This window comes from Lithobates pipiens, unplaced genomic scaffold (genome assembly GCF_037356315.1).
Source record: "Lithobates pipiens isolate NorthernLeopardFrog02 unplaced genomic scaffold, aLitPip1_a1.2 Scaffold_13, whole genome shotgun sequence".
Classification (NCBI taxonomy): domain Eukaryota; kingdom Metazoa; phylum Chordata; class Amphibia; order Anura; family Ranidae; genus Lithobates; species Lithobates pipiens.
The window spans coordinates 470,388,860-470,413,368 of NW_027507718.1; the positions used below are offsets into that span (position 1 = coordinate 470,388,860).

General features: G+C 44.3%; 1 protein-coding gene across 1 annotated transcript in view; it reads left to right on the plus strand.

Annotated features, from left to right (window-relative positions):
• Positions 1 to 242: 242 nt before the first annotated feature.
• Positions 243 to 24,509, plus strand: part of SLC75A1 (solute carrier family 75 member 1) — a 106,024-nt gene continuing 81,757 nt past the window's right edge. Inside the window, exons 1-5 of the mRNA XM_077477880.1 lie at positions 243 to 294; positions 11,000 to 11,189; positions 17,949 to 18,045; positions 19,576 to 19,679; positions 23,820 to 23,978. Of these exons, the coding sequence (XP_077334006.1) occupies positions 11,034 to 11,189; positions 17,949 to 18,045; positions 19,576 to 19,679; positions 23,820 to 23,978 (516 nt within the window). The 5' untranslated portion in view covers positions 243 to 294; positions 11,000 to 11,033. The remainder of the gene's footprint in view (positions 295 to 10,999; positions 11,190 to 17,948; positions 18,046 to 19,575; positions 19,680 to 23,819; positions 23,979 to 24,509) is intronic.

Genomic DNA, 24,509 nt, shown 5'->3' on the forward strand with positions numbered 1-24,509 from the left:
ACAGTATGGATGGAGATGGGGAGAAGAGAGCACCTCATAGCTCAGTGATGAGTATTAGGCCCTCATATACACAGTATGGATGGAGATGGGGAGAAGAGAACTCGTCATAGCTCAGTAATGAGTATTAGGGCCTCATATACACAATATGGATGGAGATGGGGAGAAGAGAGCACGTCATGATGAGTGTGAGGGGAGGATGGAGCCGGGTGATGGCGGGGAGGAGGATCGGTAGGAGGAGGAGAGGGGGGAGGGAAGACTCTCCATACACCGATCACACAGCGGCCAGGAAGTGTGGTGAGTGTGGGACATGAGCGGTGTATGAGGGGGTCACCATCACTGACGGGCACACTCTGGGTCTACGGGAGTCACCATTACCGATAATTGCTAGGGGGGGGGGGGGGGGGGCGGTCCCGGACACGTACACGTACACGGTGGGGATGTATCAGGTATGGGGGTCTCAGGAAGGTGTGTCGAGTGCGGCCAGTAGGGGGCGGTGCAGTGTATCCCCCACTGAGTGTAATAGGGGTTGTCTGTAGACGGCAGTATGAGTACAGCGAGCATGCACTGTACTGTAGCAGCCAGTAGATGGGATGAGGTAAACTTTATGGTCACACCTGTGGCTCTGTATTGTCCTGGACTTTTATTCCTGCGTTTCTGGTGTGTTTTTTGTAGGGCCTCATTCACATTTACACATTAAATGAATGTGTGACACAAAAAGGGCAGTCTATTCACTTGAATAAGATGCTTCCTGCGCAAACAGTGCGCCAAAAGAAGCTGCCGCACCTTTTCGGGGCTTTGAGCTTCGCATGTTTTGGCGCATTTGTCACATGACAAAACACACATCTGTTAGCCGCGTTTGGGGTGCCTTTACCAATTAATAGATAATAATGAATAATTTGTGTTTTTCGCATTTTCCGGAATGTGTGTGCTTCTGCGCACAATGCTGGAAGGTCCCGAATGCGAATGGGGCCTTAGCCCCGGGTTTACTCTGGTGCTGCTTTTAAATTGTGCTACTTTAGCGCGAATTGCACTGCTATTTTAAGTGCGGCTTAATTTAACAGAAGTCTATGCAAGTAGTGCAGAAACCCCTTTTCATTATCGCTGTGGCATATGAAGGTTCCTTTGCCGGCAATGGGGTGCGACTTGTGTTTTGGAACTCAAAGTGCATGACAAGTCGCACTTGTGTAAATGGGGGCTTAGGCCGTGTCCACACAGTGCGATTAGCGGAGTCGATTTTGACACACAGCTAAATCTAGTCTAATGCCTCGTTCACACGGGGCAATTGTAGGTCCATAAAGGACGCAGCTAATCGCCCCGTGTGAATGAGACATTGGACTAGATTTAGCTGTGTGTCAAATCTACTCCACTAATCGCACTGTGTGGACACGGCTTAAGCCCCCATTTACACAGGTGCAACTTGTCCTGAAATTTGAGTTCCAATTCGCATGACAAGTCGCACCCCATTGCCAGCGATGGAACCTTCATATGCCGCAGCGATAATGAAAAGGGGTTTCTGCACTACTCTTTTTCTGATTTCATTGTGACTTGCATAGGCTTCTGTTAAATGAATCCGCAATTAAATCGGCAATGCAAATCACAATGATCTGCGGCTTTGAAATCGCCCTGAAGTAACACCATTTTACTGGTACAGGTGTTGCGTGGACCCCCATGCCGGCATCTCATTGTATATTGGGACGTGCGTCTACATAGCTGCTGTGTCCCAATATGACATGCAGGTCCCCAAACGTTCGGGGAGCCACCCCCGCATGTCATATTGGGACACGACTCCTGTGCCCATGCAGCCGACCGCATGTCCCAATAGACAACAATGGGATACCAGCATGGGGATGCACGCAACACCTGTGCCAGTAAATGATGGCAGTGCATGGAGGACGCAGCTAATTGCCCCGTGTGAATGAGGCATTAGACTAGATTTAGATGTGTGTCAAAATCTACTCCTCTGAAAAGCGATCCATGTTCAGATTCGTGTTCAGAGGCCATTGACAGGCAGGGAGGGGGTGATGTGACTCCCTACCACCTGTTTTAAACTAACTTTGGGCAACAAACATACCACAACCATGTGCATTGCAGGACATCTGTGGCACTTCCCCGTTCAACCGTTCACTACAGGTTGGGTATTTTTTTTGCCATTGGTGTGAAGCATCCTGACTATGGCATGTAAACAGCCCCATCCACTGCCTTTTGCAGCTTAAGCAGCATTTAGTCCCGGTTCACATAGGTGCAATGCGGGAACACTGTGAATGCACTGCGGGTTCCCACAGCGCTCCTGACTTGCAAGGCAGTTCACACTGCCAAATACAAATTGCTGGAAGTGGCAATACAGTGCTAATGACACCCCCATTTCAGTTCACATATGGCACTGCAAACTGAAAGTTCGGACAAGAATCGGATCGCAAGGGTGTAAACATGCAATCCAATGCTGGTGCAGACCAAAAAAAATGGTCCTGTGCGAGTTTGTTCCGAATGCAGTGCGAATTCAGCCATACCATCTGTATGGCTAGAATCGCATCACACAGACATCGTAGCCTGGTGCGAGTCACATGCAATCTCCAGAGCGCACTAATGTGAACCGGTGTTGTGTCGAATACTGTCCCCCGTCGGATAGTGTCTGCCCTGTACTGCGTTTGCGCAGTACGGAGGACAAGGAGACGCCGAAGGTCTCCGAAGATGGCCGGCGCACTGAGTCCAGGTTCAAGCCCCACCATCCAAGTGGACATAGAGTCAGAATAAAAAAAATGGCCGAGCGCAGTGAGGCCGTGCCCGAAGCGTGCCAAGCGGCCCTGTTACTAAGTGCTACTGTATGTCCACTTGCATGGTGGTGCTTGAACCTGGACTCACGGCAGAAGGTACTAGCAAATGCGCAGGCGCCGTTCATCTTCGGAGACTTTCAGAGTCTCCTTGTCCTCCATACTGCGCAAGCGATGCGCCTGCGCAGTACGGGGCGGACACTATCCGATGGGGGGACAGTTTTTGGCAGAACACTGACACTTAGGGGGTGCTAAAAATGCAATAACAAATCTAACAAGTCTGTGCTCATGCACTATCACTTGTATGATCTGTCACACTTCATTTGGGTGGAACTCCGCTTTAATTTGTTTTCATTCACTCCTGTTGATTCTATGGGATCAAAACGCACTTTGTCACACTGGAACCTTTATACAAGTCACATGGAGGCACGCCTAGATCCTCTATAAAAACCCTCCCAGCTACACATGACTGCTTTATGATCACATTTCATGGTACACTCATATATAGGGTATAACGCAAAACATAGGCATAGTCTGCACCCCCAAACCACACTTTTTTTTTTTTTTATTAATTTATTTTTGATTAGCAAAGAAAAAAGGTAAACAGCCACAGAACAATTCCATTGAGCAAGACAACAATAAAACATAATTATGCAGGAACCAGGATAATCAGGGAAAGTAGAACAGTAAGTATCATTCACGTAATGTGTATTAGGTATTGAGTGAAGTCCCGTAGACAAAGGCCTTGTGTTTGTTGTCATGAACTGATTTGCCTTTGGGAAGAACAAGGGACAAACCCCACAAAAAACGTTAACGTTTTAAGGAACAACACTTACAAAACAGGGAAATATGTAGGGAAGAGGAAGAAAGAGAGAGAAGAAAAAAAATGGGGCCTCTATTTCACTGCCAGGGAGGCGTCTGAAGCCAGGAGATCTTTGTATACCATGGAGTAATTACTGGGTCCAGTAGAACCTTGTCTTTCCAAAACCTTCACCTTGCTGGAGCATGGACGTAGTGAGGTCTTTGTGGTGGGTCATTTTTGGAGCAGCCTTAGCTGGCGCCATGTTGGAAATTGCTGGCCTGGTCTCTGGTAATGGGCTGAGAGCAAAGTAAGGCCTCTAATCAGACCATGAGGAAGGTCTGGGAAGATTGCACTGCCTGTCCAAGGTGAACATAAGTGGGTGACCCAGTCATGTGGGTCAGTAAGCCCCGGAGAACGGCCCGGGTAGTGTACAGCCCTGTTCAGGTGTGACCGCTCTCCTCCATAGCTGGACACGTGCCCCTCACCCCCTAAACCACACTCCTAAAGGGATTATAAAGGTTCAAAAAATGTTTTTTTAAGTATCAAACATGTTATACTTACCTGCTCCGTACAGCGGTTTTGCACAGAGCAGCATATAAAGATTTGGCCTGGATGGGAAGTAGTTAAAAAAAAAAAAAACTTTTTTAAAACTTTGGATAGAGCAAGGGATGGTTATAACTAGGGTTGTCCCGATACCACTCTTTTTAAGACCGAGTACAAGTACCGATACTTTTTTTCAAGTACTCGCCGATTACCGATACTTTAATGTCATGTGACAATGACACATTGTGTCAGTAGTATTTTTGCTTTTAAAATTTAATATTTTTTACATTTTTTTTTTTAATTACAATGCTTTCCTTTTTTTTAAGGGGGGGGGGGGGGGGGAGTGGAAAGTGTCAGTGTGTTTTGTTTTTTATTTTATTTACAATTAAAGAGGAAGTAAACCCTGATGAGTTTACTTCCTCTTTCATTTCCTGCAAAGGTAAAGCATAATGGACTACTATGCATCGCATAGTAGTCCATTATGTGTCACTTACCTGACACAGGAGCCAGCGAAGTCACCGCTGTCCCCTGTAGTCCAGTGGGTCTCGCTGCTCCGCCGCTGTCATTCGGCGAAGCCGCGATGACGGCACTCCTGCTCATGCACACGGGAGCCACCACTCGCGGCATATTGCCGTTGACCACGGCTCACCACTGTCTAAGGCGTATGCGCCCTAGACAACGGTGCCTGTCTTTCGGCATATATCTCCTAAACGTGTAGGTTTAGGAGATATTTCTTGGACCTACGGGTAAGCCTTAATCTAGGCTTACCTGTAGGTCCAAGTATGTTGTAAGGGTTTACAACCACTTTAACTTCTTTTTTATTATTTATTTATTGCAATTCCTTTTTTTATTTATTATTATTAGCCCTGTTGGGGGGCTTTGGTAAGATATCAGGGGTCTTAACAGACCCCTGACATCTCCCCTTTGAGACAGGGAAAGGGACTGAGGACATGTTTCCCAGCCCCCTTCTCAGCAGCACTGAAAATTAATGGAGAGGAGACAGAGGCTCCTCTCCATTCATAAACTGAAGCATCGTAAACGCAGGTTATGATGTTTCAGTTATGTGAATGGACAGAGTCAGTTATCACTGACTGTTCATTCAGAAAAGGAAGGAGCCAGATTTACTCCGCTCTCCATCCTGTACGATCGAGGGGGCAGAGGAGGAGAACGGAGGGGGACACGGAGGAGAATGGAGGTTGACAGCAGAACGGAGGGGGAATGGAGGGGGACAGCAGAACGGAGGGGGACGCGGAGGACAATGGAGGGGGACAGCAGCACAGAACAGAGGAGGATACAGGGACCGTCCAGCGGTGATCTATGCAGCTTTGAGGGAAGTTACAAGCACTGATCACCACAGTGTAGATTTCACTAAAGCAGCTGAAGGTGGTGGGTGGGGGCCAAGAGAGAGGCGGAGAAACGGCTGTCAGGCTTTATTGAAATCTATACAAGGTGATCAGTGGTTGTAACTCCCCCATCCGCACTGATCACCCTGACTGTCCAGGTATCGGGTGAAGCATTGGAGCATTTGCCTGAGTACCAGCAAATGCTCGGTATCGGTACAACACTAGTTATAACTCCTGTCAGTTTTTTTTTTATGTCATCTGTGTCCTATTGGGGAGATTTCCCTTTTACTTCCTATCCCATGGACACAGCAGGAAGTGGGAGAATCCCTAATTGTCAGTAGAACTGTCCCCATTGGAAGATTTCCCCTCTATTCCTGTTCTGAGGACAACCCAAAATTTGTTATCTGCCTTCACTTTTTAGCTATAACAAAATAAACTGACAAATAGGATAAAAATGACAAGAGTCATTACCTGTGGGGCCCTATCGCATCATTACACCACACTGCCATGCAGCTTGTATCATGGCACAGGTGTGAAATAGTATTTAGTATTTAGTATTTTATAATAATATTTGGCCCCCTAGACATTAATGGGAGTGAATGAAAACAAATTAAGGTCTCTTGCACGTGGCTGCAAGGGGGCTGTACAATGTGCATGAGCCTCCAGAACCTCCATAAAACACACAGCTGCTGCATACAGCTACCCGTAGACAGCAATTACAAGCTACTGGTTTGCATACACACACACATATGGACGTATGCCCCAAAACAGACAGACGACATTTGGAGCATGCGTCCATGTGCATCGCATAGCTGCATTTTGTTATCGCTGTCTATGAGCAGCTGTGTTTCCCACGGAAGCTTACACAGTAGTTCTGGAGTCCATGCACGCTGTATGGCACCCTCGCAGCCATGTGCCCAAGCCCCTAAATTCATATACATACATTGTTGCATGATGGCTGAAGCGTGACAGTTGCTCAGGTGTGAACAGGAAAGGAAACCTAACCCATTAAACAAACATGAAATGCAGACACACCAGTTTGAACCCAGCCATATTGAGAGATACATGTGGACTGCCATTACTGACTTCAATACTTTCTCAGTCACCGACCTGGAAGAAGTTCTCAGATCAGGAAGGTCAGACTCCCAGCTCTGCGTACTTGTTCCAGGTCAGTGATGTATAAAGTGTAAAGACATTGGATCAGCATGACAGCCAGGGGAATGGTCCTTTTTTCATTTTTTGGATAGAGTGATGGAGGGTTATAACCCCTGTCAGTTTTTTGTTTTTTTGCCATCTGTGTCCCATTATGGAGCTTTTCCTTCACTTCACCCTATACCTAGGGTTGCCACTTCATCCCTTTAAAACCGAACACATATTAATTACCCAGTTTCTGTGGCTGATTAAGGTGGTAATTAAACTCACTTGGCGCCTTATCTGCATTAAATTAGCCCCAGAACCTGTGTAATTCATGTGTTCGGGCTCAAAGGGATGAGGTGGCAATGCTACCTATAGCCAGAACAGGAAGTGAGAGGAAGATTTCCTCTTCTTCCTGTTCTCATTACAACCCAAAATTTAGAATTTTCATTCACTTTCACTCTCGTGATAATGGTAAACTGGACAAATAGAGGGGGTGAATCTCCCTAACAGGAGCACAGACAGCAATAAAATCCTGACAGGTGTTCTAATCACACTCTACTCTATCCAAGAGGTAAAGGTATGTTACACCCCATTTTGGATGGTACACAAACACACTAAGGTAACACCACTCCAGCACGCATGCATTACAATGAGCCACAGCGCACGGTTCCTCTCTACTGCTATGGTGCAATGCATCAGAAAAATGCTGCAGGTCTGTCCTTTTGGTCTGTTCCTGTGTGCTGGTTGGCAGTTTATTCAAAATTATTGGCCTGCCTCAAAGTGGTAGTACACACTATAGAGGGATATGCTTGGTTCATATTTCATCTCTGAGGTTTACAAAGTGTCATTTCTGTCTGCTGCATCACCCCTCTGCTGTCAGCATGAATCACTTCTTACAAGTTTTCCTGACACCAAGAGAAAAAAGGTGACAGGGAGGGATCTCCAGCTGATCGACAGCCCCAGCTCTGTTCCTGTGTACTGTGTGTGGGGGGGGCTCCAATCAGCTCTTAGAGCTCTCCTTACTGAGCTGTCCATAGTGTCTTCAGCTCTCTCCACTCCCTTTTGTCTGAACCCTCAAATGTGCCTTATAAATTTTCATCTTTGTACTGATACAGAGAAGAGAAGACTGCAGATAAACAGGTGCAACTTATGTAGGAGGATTTGTTTCAGCTCTGTATATCACCTAAGGTCAGTCACATCACTGGGTAAGGCAACTCACAGTAAGGCATGACACAATGCACCAGAAAAGAAAACAAGGGAAGGTGCAAACCCCTAGTGCATTATCCGAGTGGTCAGCACAGCTCTGAAGAAGGGGGTGTGCCCCTGAAATGTGTCGGCATTCGCATGTGAGGGATTAGAAACACCTAAATCACGGAAGTTCAAACTACGGCCCTCCACCTGATGTGGAACTTCACATCCCATGATGCATTGTAAAACTCTGACATTCACAGACATGACTAGGCATGATGGGAAATATAGTTCCTGAACAACTGGATGGCTGTAGTTCGAAGACCCCTGACCAAAATGTTCCACCTCATGTCATACTTCCATGTATATGCTATATACTTGTGCACCTTTGTGAGTATGCATTTCATTGTTTGCTTATTTGATTTTTTTAGTTACACATGGGATATCCCCATCCAAGGAGGACTGCATCCCCTGGACACTTTGACCATATATGTGATAATGGTTGGTTGTACCTTTGGTGAGGACCACTGAGTGCTGGGAGTGTTTGACTGTCTATTCATGACACAGTGCTCATTAATACAACACACGGGAATGGAGAAGTGTGAATGAGCTCCACAAGGACTTCACACCATATATGTTGTGCCGCACCATACAGCCTGGTCTAATGCAGTCCCATTGCATAGACAAGACACTTTCCCTTTGTACTATAGTACAGTTCACACCATCGTGCAGCAGTGTTTGGAGGAGGGGTGGATGAACGTCACACTCCCCCCTCCAATCACAGAACACCTTGCATTCATTGAAAAGAATGCAAGATATTTTCAGAATGGGCAGGTGAAGAGCGAGCGACCTACGGTTCTCTGTGAAATGTAAGTTTCAGCACCAGACATTCAGTGAGAATGAAAGTCAGAGCATCACAGTACACAGCAGCGACCGCACATTGCACAGTGCAAATCGTTATTGGACAGAAGTCAACATTTTAATGGCTGAAAATAGCAGTTAAAGGACACATTAGTTACTGTTATCTGCAGCTTTCAATTGTATGACTGCAACTTTGTAGATCTGCACCCTCCCTTGTTCCAGCAGGATATGCTCTTAAAGCGGTTGTATACCCACACCTTTTTTTTTTCGCTTTAAGCCATAAAATCAATATATTACCAGTCTGTGAGAGTTCACAGACCAGTAACTGGGTGGTTTACACCCTTTTCTTAATAAGCGTAAGAACTTTAAAAGCAGGGCAAGGCCCATGTCTGAGCAGCTTCATTCTGTGACACTCGTAGGATGTTGATGTTGGGAGTATCCTATTGTGTTTGGGGAATTGTTTCCCTGTTAGAGAAAATTGGACCTCTTCTTTTTTTTTATAAGGGTATTTTTTGGGGATCAACTGAAGGATTGGGACTCCTGCACATGTTTGGCCCACGCAGTGTACACAAGGGGTGTTTCTGGGAGGCACAGGTGCAGCTTACAACCCACGTCCAGCAGCCTGTCAAAAGTGAATGGCATGTTAAAATATGCAGCTGCTGTATGCAACTGGATGCTGTTCCAGGCTGTACTTACGTATGGGGATGTATGCATACAGGGACGTATGCCTTAAATGCAGAAGGTCTGCATTTGGGGTATACATCCATATACACATACAGCCCTGTATAAGAGTACCACTTAGGACAGCATGCAGCCATGTATGGTAGGGGCATATTTAAGCCTGTCATTGATTTTGAAAGGCTCTTAGCAGCGGGCTGTATACTGCATCTGTGCATCCTGGGCGCCCAATTTTTAGACCGTATGGTCATATACCCATGTGCATGAAGCCTAAGGTCTCTTTCAGACCGGCGGTTGGGGGGGGGGGGGGCAGTAAAAATGTCCCCCCGGCCGCCCACCCAAACTGAAATTTAAAGCGGGGTTCCACCTAAAAGTGGAATTTCCCCCTCAAGCATTCCTCACCCCTTATATGCCACATTTGGCCTGTAATTTTTTTTATTTTTTTGGGGGGGAGGGGGGGTGTATACCTGGGTTTGACAGGTACTTCCTGTCCCACTTCCCGCTTCCATCTTCTTGCCACCTAGGCGACAACTCCTTTCCCCCCAGGTGGCCCCTCCCTCTCTGCAATCTTCTGGGACACGTCACAGGTCCCAGAAGATTGCCTGGCCACTAGGAGAGCACAGCGCAACTCGTGCATTCGGGGCAGTAAAAACAGGCATTTGAGCCACACTTTTCCGTCCCTATACCCTCTACTAACAGTCGCTGTATAATGAAAACATTTTGCGGCAGCAGCATAATGGTATGTCACATTCAGCAAGCTGTACCAAAGCTGAACATAATCCATTCATGTGAATGGGGCCGAGCAATTGCATGTTGGACAACTTTTTGGGATGTTGTTAATTTTTATGGGTGTCTTGTTTTCTACAAAATTGTACTTTTCTTATTTTTCTCAAGTCGTCTTCCAAGGCAGCATCTGAGAGATAGGCTCCTCCTACCTCTCAGATGCTGCCCTGGAAAAGGAGTTACCAGGTACCTAACTTTTTTTTTTTTTTTTTGTCTTGACCTTTTTTCTTTTCTTTTCTTTTCCTATACAATTATTTTTTTTTTTTTTGGTCTTTACCTTTTTTTCCCTTAGATTTTTGCACGTTAAGCTTCACCCATTTTTTAACTGTGTATAACACAGTTGGTGCACGTTTTCCCAGAAAAATGCTTCTCTGCTTGCCTTGTTTGTGGTGCCATTAACAATGAATGTCACTGCAAGCACAACACGCGATTTTGTGCGTGGTTACGAATCGCTCAGGTGTGAACAGGGCCTTAATTCTGATTGGTTCCTCTGGCATAATACACATTGCACATCATGGCTCTTTGCATTGTGTTTTAGAATTAGCTTTGCTGGTTTTAGAGACAAGGATGGCGTCATATTAGTCAGGATGTAGTAAAAAAGTGAAGTTTTGAATTAGTAAAGTTTATGTAATGCTTATCTTCCTCCTATTGGTAGAACTTCCTGATCAGATAAAATTTGTTTTAGCTGCTGCATCCTGCCTGACATACTGTAACAACCTCTGAGTATTACAAAACAGCCCATAAAACGTGTGGTCCCTGAACACCACAATGTTTCCCAATGTGAATTTCACCTGTAGAGTTCCTGCAGTGAGTCAGCACTATTGTGTCCCCTGGGTGGGAGGTGAACACTTCGAGGAAGCTGAGTACTCAGGAGTGTCGTCTGGTTATTGTTTCAGGACTAGGCTGGAGGAGCTCACCTGAGCCGGAGAGATGAGCAACAAAGCAGTGATGCCCCCCAAAGGGGAAGATCAGGGGTCTACCAGAGTCATCACCGTCATCTTCTTGGCTCTGCTCATCGACCTTCTGGGATTTACTCTTATTTTACCCTTGATGCCTTCCATACTGGATCACTTCGGCAAGTCTAATGTAAGTAGTGACACGTTAAGGGCTTGTGTACATGGGGATCTGCATTTCAGGGTGTCAAGCACAGAAGATGAAATTTGATTTGAGTCCTACAGGGACAATCATTTTCAGTGAATTCTTGCTTGCCATGTTTCTGGATGCAGTTTCTCTTCTACAGTCATGTCTTGGCTGTGCTTTTCATGTATAGGCATCAGTGAGGATGCAGTGTAAATGGCAAGTACAGCATGCCCTTGCAATGGTTTTAACACATGTTTTAGGTAATTCTAACAAAAGTAAAAAAAAATATTGTGAACTCTGCCTACGTCTACATTACTAGGATTTCTCCAGGGCCTCTTCCATCTCCTGGAGCTCCCTACCCTAATCTGTCCAGCTATCTCCTACTCTTTCCACCTTAATGCCCAGTTCATGCTGGTGCGAGATGCGCTCTGACTTTTAGAGCACATGCCGCATGACCAGTTGTGCCCCATTCAGTGCAGTGGAGCCATTCTAATAGGAGTGACTTGAGTTGCTCGAACTTAGTAAAAGGTTCCTGCACTACTTTTGGTCCGATGATTTGAATTGACTTCTGTTAAAGTCGTCCCGAAGTCGCGCTGGGATGTTGGCTTTGGAGTCACGGTAGTGTGAACCGGGCCTTAAGCAGAACTAATATCATCATACTTCTCCTCTCCAGCGGTTCCAAGTTCACAAGTGGTTCCCCCACTGGCATCTTCTCCCCAGTCATCCCTGCACACAGGGACCATGCCGCCGGTGATGTAATCTGAGCTGTGCAAGTGCAGCTCCATTTACATGCCACAGCAGATTATAAGCAGGCAGGTAATTGTATTTTATTGCAGTAGAGACATTGCATGTTTCTTCTGTGATAAATAGCCTGTCTGCTTGTAATTTATTTTATGTTACCTTCAGTTCCACTTTAAGAAGATCCCTGAAAACTCATACATTTAGGAAAGCCTATCCTGCCTGCACCTAAAAACATTCCCACACAGCTATCACCTTTTATATCACTTACCCCTCCCTTTTAGGCTTTTTGAAGAGCTAGGGCCACTTAAGTGACTTGGTAACCAGTCATGGGCCACAAGGAGCAGAGTGGGCAGATGACAGGTCTGTGTCCACACTGCATATGCAGAGTGGACACGGGCCACTCTACTCAATGGGCCCTCCAATCCTATCTGCCCAGATGGAAGAGGACGGATCCCCTTCTGTATTTTTTGTGTGGATCTGATAGGAGGTAAACGGGTATAAACGGATACAAGTCCGTTTACATCTGCCGCTCCATAGAGGTGAATTGGGTCTGCCTGGAAAACAGACAGGCAGAACCAGTCAAACCGATCGTGTGAAAGGGGCCTAAGGCTGCTTTCAAACTGATGCACTTTGGCAGCTCAGTGCACCTGTGGCTTTCCTGCAGGTTAGCTGCACTTTTCCCTAGACTTCTATTATATCCTGGTACACTTTCGGAAAGTACATCTGAACTCCTACATTCAGGAGTTTAAGGCCTGGTTCACACCTATGCATTTTGTAGTGCGTTTTTAGTTTTGAGGAAACACACTGCTGTCCATTTAGCATGGTTTTCTGTGGATGTATTTCACATCTGTGCATTTTATGGAAAGGGCCAGGGATTTTTTTTTATTGTTTTTGGTTCCATAGACTTCAATGAATCAAAAATGTGTATTTAAAAAAAGCAAAATGCACCTGGAATACTCAAACAGCAACCTGCATAGGTGTGAACCAGGCCTTAGTGCACTTTCAGAAAGCGCACCAAACCCGCAGGCAATGACAGAATCTATGGCTCAGTGCAGGTGCACTGTACTGCGCCTGTGGATCAGTTTGAAAACAGCTCAGTATCTACTGCATAAGAGATATGTGTGTGTGTGTAATGAAAGATTATTAAAGGTCAGTTTATATTCTAAAATCACAGTGTGTGTATGTATGTGTGTATATATATATATATATATATATATATATATATATATATATATATATATATATATATATATATATATATATATATATATATATATATATATATATATATATATATATATATATATACTGTCATTTTAGAATATAAACTGACCTTTAATAATCTTTCATTCAGAAATCTACCTTGCTATAGGTATTGCTGGCTTTTGCTGTCCCAGGTGGACTGCAATTGGTATCGCTGGGACAGAATCCGACACTAAACAGGAAGCATCAGCTTATGTGGCTCTGCTCCCTCTGCAGCCATGCTTCCTCTAGTGATTGCTCCATTCAGAACACTGATACTCTGGAATTGCCGGTCGTGAACCTGCGATCTGGGCTTGCTGACCCGCCATCCCAAAGTAGGAGGTCGCGGGCCACATCAGAGATGTACAATTACAGTACCTTGCGAAAGTATTCGGCCCCCTTGAACTTTTCAACCTTTTGCCACATTTCAGGCTTCAAACATAAAGATATAAATTTTTCATTTTTTGTGAAGAATCACCAAGTGGGACACAATTGTGAAGTGGAACGAAATCTATTGGATTTTTTAAACTTTTTTAGCAAATAAAAAACTGAAAAGTGGTGCGTGCAAAATTATTCGGCCCCTTTACTTTCAGTGCAGCAAACTCACTCCAGAAGTTCAGCGAGGATCTCTGAATGATCCAATGTTGTCCTAAATGACTGATGGTGATAAATAGAATCCACCTGTGTGTAATCAAGTCTCTGTATAAATGCACCTGCTCTGTGATAGTCTCAGGGTTCTGTTGAAAGCGCAGAGAGCATCATGAAGACCAAGGAACACACCAGGCAGGTCCGTAATACTATTGTGGAGAAGTTTAAAGCCTGATTTGGATACAAAAAGATTTCCCAAGCTTTAACCACTTGCTTACTGGGCACTTAAACCCCCCTCCTGCCCAGACCAATTTTCAGCTTTCAGCGCTGATGCACTTTGAATGACAATTGCGCGGGCATACAACACTGTACCCAAATGAAATTTTTATCATTTTTTTCCCACAAATAGAGCTTTATTTTGGTGGTATTTAATTACATCTGGGAGTTTTATTTTTTGCTAAACAAAAAAAAAAAGATGCAAAAAAAATAAAAAATCATGTTTAATAGTTTGTTATAAAAATTTGCAAACAGGTCATTTTTCTTCTTCATTGAAGTGCGCTGATGAGGCAGCACTGATAGGCTGCATTGGTGGGCACTGATAGGCTGCACTGATAGGCATAGTTAAGGCGGCACTAATAGGCACAGATAAGGTGGCACAGATAAGGCAGTACTGATGGGCACAGATAAGGCGGCACTGATGGGCAAAGATGGGCACGGATGGGTGGCACTAAGGGGCACTGATAGGTACCACTGATGGGCACTGATAGGTGGCTCTGATAGGTGGCACTGATGGGCACTGATGGGCAGTGGTAGATGACACTGATGGGCATGGATATGTGGCACTGGGGTGCAGCACCGTTGTTGAGGCAGACTGTGGGCACTGATGGGTGGCACTGTGGGCACTGATGGGTGGCACTGTGGGCACTGACGGGGGGGCACTTATTTTTAAATGAGATGGGCACTGGCAGGTGGGCACTGGCAGGGCTGGCCGTGATCGGGACCGATGTCCCAATCACGGCCGCCGGTGATCGGCTCTTTTTTTTTTCTCCTCACGCTCACAGGAATAATAGCCGATTACCGGCTCCGTTGTATCACATGATCAGCTGTCATTGGCTGACAGCTGATCACGTGGTAAGGGGTCGGGATCGACCCCTTGCTCGGATCAGTGATCAGGCGAGTCTCATAGACTTGTCGATCACAGAGCGCGCCCCTAGCGCAGGCCGCCCGTGCACGGGACGACGTCAATAGACGTAGTCCTGGCAAAGGAGGTCCGCGCTGTAGCCGTCATTCGGCTATAGCGCGGGTCTCTACTGGTTAAACATCCCAAGGAGCACTGTGCAAGCGATCATTTTGAAATGGAAGGAGTATCAGACCACTGCAAATCTACCAAGACCTGGCCGTCCCTCTAAACTTTCAGCCCAGACAAGGAGAAGACTGATCAGAGATGCAGCCAAGAGGCCCATGATCACTCTGGATGAACTGCAGAAAACTACAGCTGAGGTGGGAGAGTCTGTCCATAGGACAACAATCAGTCGTACACTGCACAAATCTGGCCTTTATGGAAGAGTGGCAAGAAGAAAGCCATTTCTCAAAGATATCCATAAAAAGTCTCGTCTAAAGTTTGCCACAAGCCACCTGGGAGACACACCAAACATGTGGAAGAAGGTGCTCTGGTCAGATGAAACCAAAATCGAACTTTATGCCCACAATGCAAAATTATATGTTTTGCTTAAAAGCAACACAGCTCATCACCCTCAACACACCATCCCCACTGTCAAACATGGTGGTGGCAGCATCATGGTTTGGGCCTGCTTTTCTTCAGCAGGGACAGGGAAGATGGTTAAAATTGAGGGTAAGATGGATGCAGACAAATACAGGACCATTCTGGATGAAAACCTGTTGGAGTCTGCAAAAGACCTGAAACTGGGACGGAGATTTATCTTCCAACAAGACAATGATCCCAAACATACAGCAAAATCTACAAAGGAATGGTTCACAAATAAACGTATCCAGGTGTTAGAATGGCCAAGTCAATGTCCAGACCTGAATCCAATCGAGAATCTGTGGAAAGAGCTGAAAACTGCTGTTCACAAACGCTCTCCATCCAACCTCACTGAGCTCGAGCTGTTTTGCAAGGAAGAATGGGCAAGAATTTCAGTCTCTCGATGTGCAAAACTGATAGAGACATACCCCAAGTGACTTGCAGCTGTAATCGCAGCAAAAGGTGGCTTTACAAAGTATTAACGCAAGGGGGCCGAATAATTTTGCACGCCCCACTTTTCATTTTTTTTATTAGTTAAAAAAGTTTCAAAAATCCAATAGATTTCGTTCCACTTCACAATTGTGTCCCACTTGTTGGTGATTCTTCACAAAAAATAAAAATGTTATATCTTTATGTTTGAAGCCTGAAATGTGGCAAAAGGTTGAAAAGTTCAAGGGGGCCGAATACTTTCGCAAGACACTGTATATCTGAGATATATATATATATATATACATATATATATATTTTTTTTTAAGCAGCTGCTTAAGTAGTTTATAAATGTTTAGCAAGCGCATCTTAAATGAGACCCGATTTATACCAAACACACATTGGTGTGTTTTACTTGTTTTTGACTGATGCCTTTGTACACAAGCCCTAAAGCTGTCCATAGATGTCCCAAACTCCATTAAATGTTCTGGAAATATGTAGTGTTTGGACCTACTTAACCTCTTGCACCCGCATAACATGTATATGCGGCAGCAAAGAGGTTGGGCTTTAAAGTCCGCACACTGCACATATGCATTAGCAGAGTTTTTGGTGCCGAGAGTGCGCTCACTGCATGTTTCCAGCACAGTGACCGAGCTGTCAGCTCTCGTTCTCTACTAATGATTGGAAGCATGCGGGACTGGCTTCCGATCATGTGTCTACTATGACAACTAATTACAAAGATTACTACTCTCTCTCTCATAGTCCCGATAACCAGAGTCACCAGGAATGAAAGCAGGGATAGAGGGACAATCTTACAATGAGTCAGTTGTTCCCCGAGTTGTTCCTTGGTCAACTAAGGCTGGATAAACACTATAGAATTTTTATACAATTTTCTTGTACAACCTTACCAAAACCATATAATATGAGGTCAAACCTAAACTCTTTCAAATTGTGTGCAATTAGGAAGGCCCTTGCACTACATAGGCAAAGGTAAATCTAAACGCTATTGAGCAACAAAAATTGTATAATGTGTATTAAGCTTAAGAAAGGATTTTACCCACATTGGAAAGATATCCTTTCACTTCCTGTTGGGACTAGATAACAGGAAGTAAAGAGAAATCCCCCTGAAACACAGATGCCAAAAACAAAAAGTTTTGACCTTCCCCACTGTGTCCAAAATGAAAAAAAGTTTTTCCTTTAGGCCCCATTCATATATAGTGTAGGAGGAATGAGTCTTAGCCCTTGTACACACGGTCGGAGATTCCGACAACCAAATCCGTCGGAGTAATTCGGACGGATTCATTCCGGAAGAGGTCCGGAAGTGATGTTGCATACACACGGTCAGACTAAATTGTCGGAAAATCCGATTGTACGTAACGTGATGACGTTATTTCGTTACGACGGGACTACGTTCAGGCTAGTAGCCAATAGCTTTGGTCTAGGAATCTGATCTGAGCATGCGTGGCACTTTGTCCATCGGAGTAGGCTACACATGATCGGAGTATGTCCGATCGGAGCATTTTGTCAGAAAATTTTACTGGCAAGTTGGAAAACTTGGTCCGTCGGATATTCCGATGGAAACAGTCCAATGGAGACCACACACAGTCGGAATATCCGACAAAACGGTCCGATAGGAAACATTCCGTCAGAATCTCCGACCGTGTGTACAAGGGCTTACCGGTACACGATTTGCAAAGTGCGATTCTGCATGTTGCATAGGGACAGCCCATTCACTTGAAGCGCCAGCTCCTTTTTGGGGGGCAAACTTTGCAAAATTTCTAAGGGTGTGTATTTTCACAGCAGAATTCCATCACGTTTGGGGTGCCATTTAAGGATAATGGCACCCAAACATGTGTCACACGTTTGCAGTGATTGCCATGCGATTTGGAATCGCAGGCAGAATTGCAGACATTCTGCCCACAGTTTAAAATCCCAGAGTGTGAATGGAGCTTTAGATGTACTTTAAATTTGAAAATGTGTTTTGTTTCCTTGTTCTGTCATCCTAGGATAGTATGTACCAGACACTGCAGGGCACCGTAGGCTGGTTTGCAGAAGCAGTGGGAGTTCCCCAGGAGAGGAAGTATAACAGTGTTCTCTTTGGTGGTAAGTTATGAAATAATAACGTGAATAATCTATAGTGCTGTGAGGGGTCAGTCAGGTTCCAGATGTCAGGATATAAGACTTTTTTTTTTCTGCAATAATTCTGAAAATGAACAAACTTTGGGATTGCCTCACGCATCCGATAATGGTCTTCCTGCACTATATGGAGGTGCCATGCAACAATAATGATAGTGGAGCTAGCATACTCGACCCGTCCATGTACTCGCATGGAGGTGGTCGCACCTCATAGCTGTCTGAGGCAGCTCATTGTGCTGTCCCCCCTCTACATTGTAAAGCACTGCGTAAACTGTTGGCGCTATATAAACCGTGAATAATAATAATATAGTAAAATATATACACAAATGTGAGCGGTGTACTCACTTTTGTGAGTTACTGTGTGTGTGTGTGTGTCTATCCATTTACCTTTTTTATTTTTGTATTGAAGGTGCTTGGAAAACTGAGGAACCCTGAAGTTCTGTGGTCAAGGGTTTGGGAAAGTAGAAATTTTCTATGGGGCCATAGTGAGGTGACAGTATTATGTGCGGTGGATTCATCGTTGGGTTTAATGCTGCCACCTGTTGCTTTTTACATATCATAATTTAATGCAGTTGTATACCCGCACAAAAAAAAAAAAAAACTTGTAAGGCAAAGGCATAATGAGCTAGTATGCACTAGCTCATTATGAAATACTTACCTTAGAACGAGGCGTCGGCAGGTATCCCGATCACCGCCGAGGGAGCTGACATTTTCTTTTGGCGTGTCTTCCGGGTTCGTCACTCCCAGCACGATTCCTGTGCAGGTTCCTGCATCACATCTAACTCTCAGGCAGTTCACACTGCTCTCTGTGAACCGCAACAGGTGTCAATAGAAAGTTAATAACACCCCAAGTCAGTTTGCAGAATGCAGTGCGAACTGTGGAATCGGATCGCATGGGTGTTGACGCCCATGCAATCCGATTCCCGTGCTCACCAAAAAATAAAGGTCCTGTATTATTTTGGTGTGAATGTGATGCGATTTCAGCCATACAAAGTGTATGGCTGAATTTGCATTGCACAGACATCGCATGTGATGTGCAGAGCAATGACATTGCATATATGTGAACCCAGCCTTAATGTAAAGTTTTTGTTATTTTTGAGTTGATTAATTTTTTCTATCTTTAGTAAACCATTTCAGAAATATTTCTTGTAATTTTTCTTTCAAGATCAAATCCAAGATTTTTTTTGATCTGTTGTCACTGGGCCCTTAAACAGAATGGGGCCCATAGGCTGGTGCCTACTCTGTCAATTTGGTAATCCGGCACTGAAGGGTTGAGCCAGAGATCAAGCTGAAGACTATCAAAAAGGGTGCTTGTATTTCAGCATAGTTGTTACCATTTAGGCACTGTTAGGCCAGGACAGGTTCACATTATTGAGTCTCACACTAGAAGGGAAGAATCGGAATGACATCACTGACCCCATGTAACCCTAGAAAACTCAGTAGCTGTAATATGCTAGGATGTGTTGTTTCTGCAATATAATAATGAGTGTTTTTCAGGTCTCATTGGCTCCCTCTTCTCCCTCCTGCAGTTTATCTGCTCACCACTCACTGGAGCAGCCTCGGATTATCTAGGAAGACGGCGAGTCATGATGATAAATTCAGTATGTTCTAACTTTATACTGCCTGATATATTTATGCGGTTATAGCTGTTATTTAGAGCAATTATTTCTAAATAAATAATTTGCTGTATTAGTTACACTAAGGGAAAAAAGTATTTATTTGATCCCCTGCTGGTTTTGAACGTTTTCCCACTGACAAATAAATGTTCAGTCTATAATTGTAATGGTAGGTTTATTTTAACAGTGAGAGATAGAATAACAAAAATATCTAGAAAAACGCATTTCAAAAAAGTTAGAGATTGATTTGCATTTTAATGAGTGAAATAAGTATTTGATCCCCTATCATGTGTCTTCTACACAGCTAACAAGCTGAGATTAGGAGCACTCTCTTAAAGGGAGTTCTCCTAATCTCAGTTTGTTACCTGTATAAAAGACAACTGTCCACAGAAGCAATCCTTCAATCAGATTCCAATCTCTCCACCATGGCCAAGACCAAAGAGCGGTCCAGAGTTGTCGGGGACAAGATTGTAACCTACACAAGGCTGCAATGGGCTACAAGACCATCCCCAAGCAGCTTGGTGAGAGGGTGACAACAGTTGGTGTGGTTATTTGCAAATGGAAGAAACAGAAAATAACTGTCAGGCCGCGTACACACGGGCGGATTGTCTGCCCAACTAAGTTTGTCAGACAATCCGACAGACAGTCCGTTCAAAATTTGCATGAACGGACTTGACCACACACGATGAGCAGACAGTCCGCTGAAAGCGTGCGCGATGATGTGTACAGCACGTACGACGGGACTAGAAAGACGACGTCCTATACACTGCAATGCAACCTTCGGCCGTGTAAATCCTTTCTGAGCATGCGCCATACTTAGTCCGTCCAACTTGCCTACACACGAGCGGACTGTCCGCTGAAACCAAGTTTGGACGGACAAAACCAAGTTTGAACGGACTGTCTTACGGAAATTCCGTAAGACTTTGTTTGTCAGATAGTCCGCTGAAGCCCACACACGAGCGGATTGTCCGCTGAAACACGGTTCAGCGGACTAAGTTGGACAGACAATCCGCCCGTGTGTACGCGGCCTCAGTCTCCCCCGGTCTGGGGCTCCATGCAAGATCCCACCTCGTGAAGTGTCAATGATCATGAGAACGGTGAGTATTCAGCCCAGAACTACATGGGAGAATCTTGTCAATGATCTCAAGGCAGCTGGGACCATAGTCGCCAAGAAAACAATTGGTAACACACTATGCCATGAAGGACTGAAATCCTGCAGCGCCCACAAAGTCCCCCTGCTCAAGAAAGCACATTTACAGGCCGTCTGAGGTTTACTAATGAACATCTGAATGATTCAGAGGAGAACTGGGTGACTGTGTTGTGGTCAGATTAGACCAAATTCAAGCTCTTTGGCATCAACTCAACTCGCCGTGTTTGGAGGAGGAGGAGTGCTGACTATGACCCCAAAAACACCATCTCTACCATCAAATATGGAGGTGGAAACATTATGCTTTGGGGTGGTTTTTTGTTAAGGGGACATGACAACCTCACCGCATCAAAGGGGGGCAATGGACGGGCCATGTACCGTAAAATCTTTGGTGAGAACCTCCTTCCCTCAGCCAGGGCATTGAAAATGGATTGTGAATGGGTATTCCAGCATGACAATGACCCAAAACACACGGCCAAGGCAACAAAGGACTGGCTCAAGAAGAAGCACATTAAGGTCCTGGAGTGGGCTAGCCAATTTCCAGACCTTAATCCCTTAGAAAATATGTGGAAAGAGCTGAAGGTTCAAGTTACCAAATGTTGGCATCAAAACGTTAATGACTTGGAGAGGATCTGCAAAGAGGAGTGGGACAAAATCCATCCTGAGATGTGTGCAAACCTGGTGGCCAACTACAACAAAAGTCTGACCTCTGTGATTGCCAACAAGGGTTTTTCCACCAAGTACTAAGTTGTGTTTTGCGAAGGGGTCAAATACTTATTTCACTCATTAAAATGCAAATCAATTTATAACTTTCTTGAAATGTGTTTTTTCTGGATTTGTTTTGTTGTTATTCTGTCTTTCACTGTTAAACCTACCATTAAAATTATAGACTGATCCTTTCTTTGTCAGTGGGCAAACGTACAAAATCAGCTGGGGATCAAATACTTTTTTTCCTCACTGTATATATCAGTAGATCTAAGCTCTGATCAGGTACCAGCACTTTGTGGCTATGGGAGACTGCACTGTAGAGGCTGCGCATTGGAGCCCCCGGTGGCAGCACACTAACTGAAGCAATGGCACATATGCTGATGACGTTTTGCACATGAAGATAAAGGGGATAGCTCCTAAACTGTGCAGGTTTAGGACATATCCGGTGTAGCTATAGGTAAGCCTTATTATAGGCTTACATGTAGTAAAAAGTGGTTGTAAAGGGTTTACAACCACTTTAAGGCTGGGTTCTCACCTATGCAAATTGGATGCTAGTTTCCCCGCATTCCAGTTCCCATAACAGTAGAATGTGACCCGCTCTTTATGGAGCCAGTTCACATATCTCTGGGGCGGCTGCAGAGTGCACTACATAGAAAAGCTGTGCGTCTTTGTTTCAGGGCCAAATTCAGGCAAGGATTCATCCCTGAAACAAAGAACAGGGACACAGTGATCCTGTGCGATGCGCGGCCGGTTTAGGTGTGAACCGAGCCTAAAGTGTATATTATATATGTATGTATGTATGTATGTATGTATGTATGTATGTATATATATATATATATATATATATATATATATATATATATATATATATATAATATATTATTTTTTTTTTTTTTTATTAACTCCACTTTTGTTAGGAAAAAACATTGTGATATGTGTACATTGCAAGGATTTTAACAAACTTTGTTGCAAATTCTTACCTTTTTTTATTCTGAAGAAATGGCTGTTTGTTTGTGTTCGTAATTATCAATCAGCTGTTGCACTTCATCCCCTTTTTAGATGTGATTTTCCCTTTGGGAGTATCCCACCAAAACTGACATTTTTGTTGCTGGGTTTGCCCAAAATCTGACTTGTATTTTAGTGCAGACTTCTGGAAAAAGCAGTGAGCCAATCATATAAGCAGGAAAATATATTTTGGGGGGGCATTCTGTACAGCATCTCCCTACACCACGCCTCCAGGTTGCCATATTGCATTTTACAGAAAATGACAGCAGTGCAGATTGAAATAAGTTTAATCATGAAACAGCCTTTGAAATAGCCTTTCAAAGCAGAACTAAACACATCAATGTAACAGTTTCCCAAAACAAATACAGGCATCCCCCACTTTTAAAGTGGTTGTATACTTTTTTTTTTTATTTTTTTTTTACTTTTACCTACAGGAAAGCCTATAATAAGGCTTACCTGTAGGTAAAAAAATTATCTCCTAAACTGTACGGTTTAGGAGATATTCCCCTCGGTATGCGCCCAAGGGGATTCTCGGCTGAAAATCCGGCAGTGGCTGACCGGCCGGGATGAAATCTCCCATGCTCATGCGCGGGAGTGACGATATCGCGGCTCCGGCCACTCACAGCGCCGGAGCCGCGATACCCGGACGAAACGCAGAGGGAGCATGTCGGCTCCCTCGGCGTGGATCGGGCCAGATGTCGGGGCCTCGTTCTAAGGTAAGTATTTTATTTTGTATTTTATAATGAGCTAGTATGCGGTGCATACTAGCTCATTATGCCTTTTGCTTTGCAGGTGGTAAAAAAAAAAAAAAAAAAACATTAGCGGGTTTACTACCGCTTTAAGTACACAATGGTATTTATTTAATAAAGCTGGAAAGTGCAAAATCAGGCTCACTTCTGCATAGAAACCAATGAGCTTCCTGGTTTTATTACCAAAGTTTAATTAAACAAGCTGAGGTTAGAAGCTCATTGGCATGTTGTGAATGATAACCTGCCACAGTTACTTGTGCTCTCAACTGAACTGTCAAGCCATGAAATGGCTGGTGTCATAACTGATCATATGTACAACACCTTGACAACTACAGATTAAACGAGGGTTAAGATGGCAAATTCCTAGAACATTTAGAGTATTTCCAGCCTGAGCCCCAATGTCTGTTTTTTTTTTTTCCTTTTGTTTTTTTGTGCATGTTTTCATCTTTTAAGTCTGATTATTGGAGAGGCCAAGCAACTGATTATGTTGCTTTTCAATGTGTCTGTTTCTGGCAGTTTGGCATAATCGTATCCTATGCTGTATGGGCCATGTCAAGAAATTTTGGAGTTTTCCTTATCTCTCGCATCATTGGAGGATTAAGTAAAGGAAATGTTAGCTTGTGTGCGGCTGTAATAGCTGACCTCCCCTCCTTGAAGAACCGCAGCAAGGGAATGGTGAGTGTGGAGTCTGTTCTGTTATGACAAATGGGGGATGATGATCCAATCTTTGTCTTATAAAATCTTTTATGATTACTTATATTCTAAAAAAAAGTGTGTGTGTGTGTGTATATATATATATATATATATATATATATATATATATATATATATATTGCTATTATCCGCGATCGCCTCACGGAGAGGAAGAATGGGGAGATGCTAATGTAAACAAGCATCTCCCCATTCTGCCTAGTGACAGTGTCACTGATCTCTGCTCCCTGTGATTGGGAGCAGAGACCAGTGAAGTGTCACGTAGCCACGCCCCCCCCCCACAGTTAGAATCACTCCCCAGGACATACTTAACCCCTACGCTGCCACCTAGTGGTTAACCCCTTCACTGCCAGTGTCATTTACACAGGAATCAGTGCATTTGTATAGCTGTATAAATGACAATGGTCCCAAAAATTTAAAAAAATGTCCGATGTGTCCTTCATAATGTCGCAGTCACCATAAAAATCGCTGATCACTGCCATTACTAGTAAGAAA